The sequence below is a fragment of the Anomalospiza imberbis genome, chromosome 3 (genome assembly GCF_031753505.1).
Source record: "Anomalospiza imberbis isolate Cuckoo-Finch-1a 21T00152 chromosome 3, ASM3175350v1, whole genome shotgun sequence".
Classification (NCBI taxonomy): Eukaryota; Metazoa; Chordata; class Aves; order Passeriformes; family Viduidae; genus Anomalospiza; species Anomalospiza imberbis.
Window position 1 is genome coordinate 2569491 of NC_089683.1, and position 6000 is coordinate 2575490.

Genomic DNA, 6000 nt, shown 5'->3' on the forward strand with positions numbered 1-6000 from the left:
CATCCAAATGAGGGACGAAACCCCAAAATGGCACTTCCTGCCCAGTTGTGTGCCTGGGAAGAAGGGAACACCCTGCTGTGTCCACTGGGAGTTCTCTCATGCAGTCTGGAGTCACAGCTTGGGCACTGAGCAGCAGGGAGCGGGGACTGAACGATCCAAAGGAAGCCAGCACCCCTGCCTGTGGAAGCTGGATTTGTTTCCCAGCTTAGGCATCAGGCACTGACTTTTTCCTTAATTATTGCTGCCAGTGTTGCAGCTCTCCTGGGGGATTTCTCTGGAGGAGCGTGAGCTGCAGATGAGAGCAGAACATTAAGCAATCGCACGCTCCACATGCAAAATTCAGGATTTCATTCCCAAGGCTGGACTGTGAGCACGTGTCGGGGTGAGGGAGGCACTCAGGGCTCTGGAGGCTTTTCCTGTGGGGCCAGAGCCCAGGAAGCTGCAGTTTGGGATGAGGAACCAGCACCTTGGCAATCCAGGTCTTCCCTCGGGAGACACCTTCAGCATCTCAGCAGCTTTTCATAGAATTGTGGAATTTCCAGAGTCCTGGAATGGTTTGGGTGGGAAGGGACCTCAAAGCTCGTCCAGTCCCACCCCTGCCATCGGGAGGGACACCTTCCACTATCCCAGGCTGCTCCAAGCCCTGTCCACCCTGGCCTTGAAGCTTTCCTTAAGGGAGGTTGATGTTATCTTGGCTTTACCGAGCTGCTAGGAGATGGAAAGTCCCAGCGATTTGGGGAAGAGCCCAGGAGATGTTGGGCTCTTCCCAGGCTGAGTCTGGGCTGCTCTGGCTTCAGTTTTCTTTAAAACCTCCAGAACAGCCCTTATGAGCTACAAAATCCCTAATTTGTGGATTGGGAGCACTTTCCCTGTGCATAAGCAGCTGGGCTGTGCTCTAGGACAGGAGCACGTTTAACACTGTTTTCCTTTATGCCCTTTGGGCATTCCTCGGATAAGCAGATGCCAAACTCCTTTATGTACAGACCCCTGCATCCCTTGCAGCCCCTCAGGAGCCTCTGGGTGGGCTCCCAGGTCTGTGTCTCACGGACAGTTCTGTGTTTGCAGGGTGTGGAGAGAGGCCAGGGATCGCATCGTGGGCTTCCCGGGGCGCTACCACGCCTGGGACATCCCCCACCAGTCCTGGCTCTACAACTCCAACTACTCCTGCGAGCTCTCCATGGTGCTCACTGGTGCTGCCTTCTTCCACAAGGTGAGACCTCCCCGGGGCTGCCCCTTCCTGCTCACAGCCACCTGAGGCTGCAGCTTTGCGGGCGGTTGTGGTTTTTTAAGGACAAAAGTGGGAGCTTTCTGCTCCTTCCCCCTCACTTTCTCCAAACTGAAACACAGGCAGAACCTGGTCCTGAGTGCACTGGGGAGGATCTCCAGTGGCTGTTCCTGCCGTGCTGAATCCACAGCAGCAGAGAGCAGGATCTGAGGGGGCTGGAACCCCCGTTCCCTGATTTCTGAGCTTCCAGGAGAGGGTGGTGGCTGTGGGAGGCTTGCTGCTGCTGCGGCTGCAGCGGATCTCGGTGCGGGATTAACTCCGTTATGGGGAAGGTCTCCACTGGGATCCCTGAGTTTTGGGTCAGACACACCCCGCGTGTCCCGCGTGTTGCTGTCACCTGTGGAGCACCTGGAGGACGCTGTGCCTTTCCCCGTTGCAGTACTACGCCTACCTGTACTCCTACGTGATGCCCCAGGCCATCCGGGACATGGTGGACGAGTACATCAACTGCGAGGACATCGCCATGAACTTCCTGGTGTCCCACCTGACCAGGAAACCTCCCATCAAGGTAAAGCACCGGCAGCCAGGGGGTTGGCCCTGCTGGAGAAGCTGTGGTTGGGAAGTGGGTGGTGTCTGCTGCAGGGAAATCCGGCTCCAGTGGGAAAGCTCAGCCTTTGGAATCAGCCGAATCCCTGCCACAGGGCAGGTGAGTTGAGGTTTGACATTACAGGGTTCATCAGGCTGAAGTCCCTGTCTGGTGGAAGGTTCCCTGCCCATGGCAGAGATGATCTCTGCTCTGGAGCCAGGCTGAGAGCTGGGGGTGTTCCCCTGGAGAAAAGAAGCATCCAGGGAGAGCTCAGCACCCCTTCCAGGGCCTAAAGGGGCTCCAGGAGAGCTGGAGAGGGACTTGGGACAAGGGATGGAGGGACAGGACACAGGGAATGGCTTCCCACTGCCAGAGGGCAGGGATAGATGGGATATTGGGAAGGAATTCCTGGCAGTGAGGGTGGTGAGGCCGTGGAATTGAATTCCCCAAGAAGCTGTGGCTGCCCCTGGCTCCCTGGCAGTGTCCAAGGCCAGGCTGGAGCAGCCTGGGACAGCGGGAGGTGTCCCTGCCCATGGCGGGGGGTGGGACTGGATGAGCTTTGAGCTCCCTTCCAGCTCAGCCCATCCTGAGATTCCCTCCGTATCCGAGCCCCCTGGCAGCGCCCGGGCCGGGCGCTGTGCGCAGCGTGGCGCTGACCCCTCTGTCCACCCTGGCAGGTGACCTCCCGCTGGACGTTCCGCTGCCCCGGCTGCCCCCAGGCGCTTTCCCACGACGATTCCCACTTCCACGAGCGGCACAAGTGCATCAACTTCTTCGTGAAGGTGTACGGGTACATGCCCCTGCTCTACACCCAGTTCCGCGTCGACTCGGTCCTCTTCAAGACCCGCCTGCCCCACGACAAGACCAAATGCTTCAAGTTCATCTAGAGACGGGAGCAGCTGGACGTTGCCAGCTCCCAGCTGCGGCCGGAGGCGGGAGAGGCCGGCACGGGGCTGCTTTGGGGGGGCTGTGAGTGCAAAAGGCCCTTGACTGTGGCAAACGGGACGGCCTGGATGGGGACGGGCTCTTCCCTCCTTCCCTGCGCTCCCAGGGCGGCCCACCCGGACAGGGAATGGGATCCCATGGCTCCTGTGAGGACACACCCACGGATCGCACACTGAGGAATGGCTCGCTGGCCACTGGCTCTGCCCCTTCGCTAGCCAAGGGCAGCCGTTCTTTTTAATTATAATTATTGTTATTTAAAATGAAAGTGTTTTAGATTTGCCGCGTGAGGCGCTTTTTTGTTTTGTTTTATTTTCTTTTCCCTCCCCTCTCCCCACCCCATTTCCCCCTCTGGACCCTTCAGCCCATCCGAGGGGCCAGGCTGGAGGTGTTTGGGTGCAGCATCAGGGCAGCTCCTGTTACCACTGCTGTCCCCATCCATCCTCGCGTGGCACAGCCCTTCCCACCCCCCAGATCCTGGCTTCTCTCGCCCTGTGGCTACTACTGAGGCCTCTCAGGTGTCACCTTTGCTCTGCTTTGCTCTGCTCCCCACCCTGAGTCCCTGGAGTGGGATGAGGTTGTCCTGGATGGTCCTTCCTGGCTCCAGCTCTGGGCCCACGCTGTTCCCGTGCTGCAGCCCGGGGGTTTCAGTTGCTGCTGTCTCAGTGTCTTTTCCCACCTTGTCCTGCTGATCCTCTAAAGACAGGGAGCGTGTTTGGGGCTTAGGGAAGATCCACGTGCAGCACAGCCAGGGCTGGGGGTGCTCCAGGCTCCTGGTGGCTCTGACCCTTCTCTGTGCTCAGCCTGGGTGTGCCAGAGCTGCAGTTCCCACTCTGCCTCGTCCCCATCCCAGAGCGCACCGTGCCGGGTCGGGTTTGCCGTGGGCCTCAGCCCAGCTGCCTTAACCCCAGCCCATCCTCACGCCCTGGCTTTGGGCCGTGTCCGAGGCTTAATCCCAACAGGAGCTTGCCAGTGTGTGATGCCGCTGGGATCACGTTCACAGTGTGGGTTTGGAGCTGCTTCCTCTCCCCCAGAGCAAAACGCTGTCGCACCTGCGACCAGCCGAGCTCAGCTGCTGCTCCATCCTGCTTCAGGCCCAGCTGGACATGAGGGGAGCACGGGAGGGAAGGGCAGAGCTTGGCCCCCGTGTGATGTTCTCCCTCAGCACATCCCAGATGTTTGTGAGCAGCCTGGAGAAGCTCTTGCTGGGTAGGTGGGAAGGTGACACTTGTGTGGTCACCTCGATGTCCCTGGTTTTCCTGGATGTCACCCCTGGTGTGTGGGAGCAGGGATGGTCCAGCAGCAGCTCCTGGGCTCATTCCCGAGGTCAGCCCTGACCATACTCTTCCTGCACCACGTTTTGGGGCCTCTCCAAGCTCCTCTCCCCAGGTTTTCCTATCAGTTCTAACACTTCCTCCATGGGAAGGGGAGGGAAGGAGCAGCCTGTTCCCAGCAGAGCCTGTGGCTCGTGCCTTCACCAGCACCACTGACCACAGCAAAACACGGATCAAGGAATCTTTTCCTGTTTTTTTTCCCCTTTCCATTCCCTTTTTGTTTTAACATCAGATGCCCAAAACGAAGCACGTGAAGTCTCACAGTCTCCTTAAAATTGCCACAGGAGACTCCTGTGAGGCCCTGGAACACCTGGAAGGATTCTCTGCCCTTGCCCAGGGTGGAAATGTGGCACTTGTCAGGAGCTGTGTCAGCTCCAGCATTCCCGAGGGGTCTGAGCTCCTCTTCCATGGCTCTAATTCCGCCCTCATTAGTGCGGGTTCGTTAGCAGCGATGCCGTGGCTCAGGTACAGCCCAGGCCTTCCCATCCCTCCCAGAGCATGGAGTGCTGTGGGTGCGGACTGCACTTCATCCAAACACAGGCATTGCTCAGCAGCCTTTGGGCTTTCCAAAATCCGAAGGGAAACGTTATTCCAGTGAGAGCCTGGGGGAGCACGGATGGGATGGGAAGTGTTGGCATTGCCCAGTGCGTGGTGGGGCTTGGGATGCTCAGGGTGTCAGAGCCCCAGGCTGGGAATTCTGCTTTCCCTTGCTGAGTTTAGATTTTGAGGCCAGTTGAAATCAGGGATCAGCCAAACAAATCCAGCTGTTCTTCCTCCCAGGCTCTTTGGCCTTTTCCCAAGCTGTGTTTTTTTGGCTGGGAGGGTCCCCCTGTCCACTGTGCTGGAGCAGGGACAGGATGTGCAGTGGGATCTCTCTGCGTGTCGTGGGATGAATTCCTCCTCGCTGAGCGCCCCTAAAGGGGAAAGATTTGGGGTGAAGGGGTAAAGAGGCTTTTCCTGGGAGATACCTGGGCAGCAGCAGCGTTGGGAGGGATGGAATTCTGTGGGGAAATGAAATGCCAGCAGGAAGATCTTCCCCACCCACAGGGCTGGTGCTGCCCCTCCCGGTCCTACTGCTGTGGCTCTTTCCCAGATCATCCCAAACACCACCAAACCCCCTGGAGTACAGGACTGGGATTCACAGCCCAGCTTTCTGCCCTGGGACATGCCAGCACCTGAGCTGTCCTGAGAGAGGGCTTTTCAGAGAGCGCTCCTGCCCGTGCCACCATCCCAGACATCCTTCCTTGCCACCGCCCATCGTTCTCCCGGGATTTTCAGGGCATCCCAGGGTCACTCCGAAGCTCAGGTTTGGTTGTATGAGCCATCCCAGCTCCTGGGGCACGCGGCCTCCACCACCCCAGCCCTGAGGAGATGGGAAGGGCTCTTGGCAGCTGCACCTTTTCCCTGTTCCAGAGTTTCTTCTGCTTCCCCGGGCACGGAGCGAGGCCTTTCCCACTGTAAATAGCAACGACTGAGGTGACATGGCCCCGGCCCCGCCCGTGTCCCACGGCCCCTGCCCTCCCCTTGTGCCCACGGTGCTGTGAGCACCAGGATTTCAAATCCAACAGGAACTGAGAGACAAGGAACACTCCTTCGACACGAGCACAATGTTGAGTTTTTTGTAAAAGGTTCCAATAAATGGAGAGTTTCACTTGGGAGCGTCTCGGTGCCTCTTTGCTGGGGCTGGGAGAGGGGCCCAGGATGGGGCTGTTGCTGCTCCTGGCCCTGGGACACCCCAAAACCAGGCATCTCCTGGGCTTCTATTCCCCCGGGGCAGGTGAGCTGGTCTGGAATGCTGGAAACTCCTCAGGGATGGCAGTGCCTGGAGCTAAACCCCATCGTGTCCCTGGTGAGCTCATGGCTGGGCCAGGAGAGCCCCAGGGAGGGGCTGGGCCCTGAGTGGCTTCCAGGGA

The 6000-nt window shown here is 58.8% G+C and overlaps 1 protein-coding gene across 6 annotated transcripts in view; it reads left to right on the plus strand.

The window, feature by feature from the left end:
- EXTL3 (exostosin like glycosyltransferase 3) overlaps window positions 1-5743 on the plus strand; it is a 134311-nt gene extending 128568 nt beyond the window's left edge. For all 6 annotated transcript variants that reach the window (XM_068183139.1, XM_068183136.1, XM_068183137.1 and 3 more), the window contains 3 exons: window positions 1066-1210; window positions 1665-1793; window positions 2489-5743. In XM_068183139.1, coding sequence (XP_068039240.1) covers window positions 1066-1210; window positions 1665-1793; window positions 2489-2698 — 484 coding nt within the window. In that variant the 3' untranslated portion in view covers window positions 2699-5743. The remainder of the gene's footprint in view (window positions 1-1065; window positions 1211-1664; window positions 1794-2488) is intronic.
- Window positions 5744-6000: the final 257 nt, after the last annotated feature.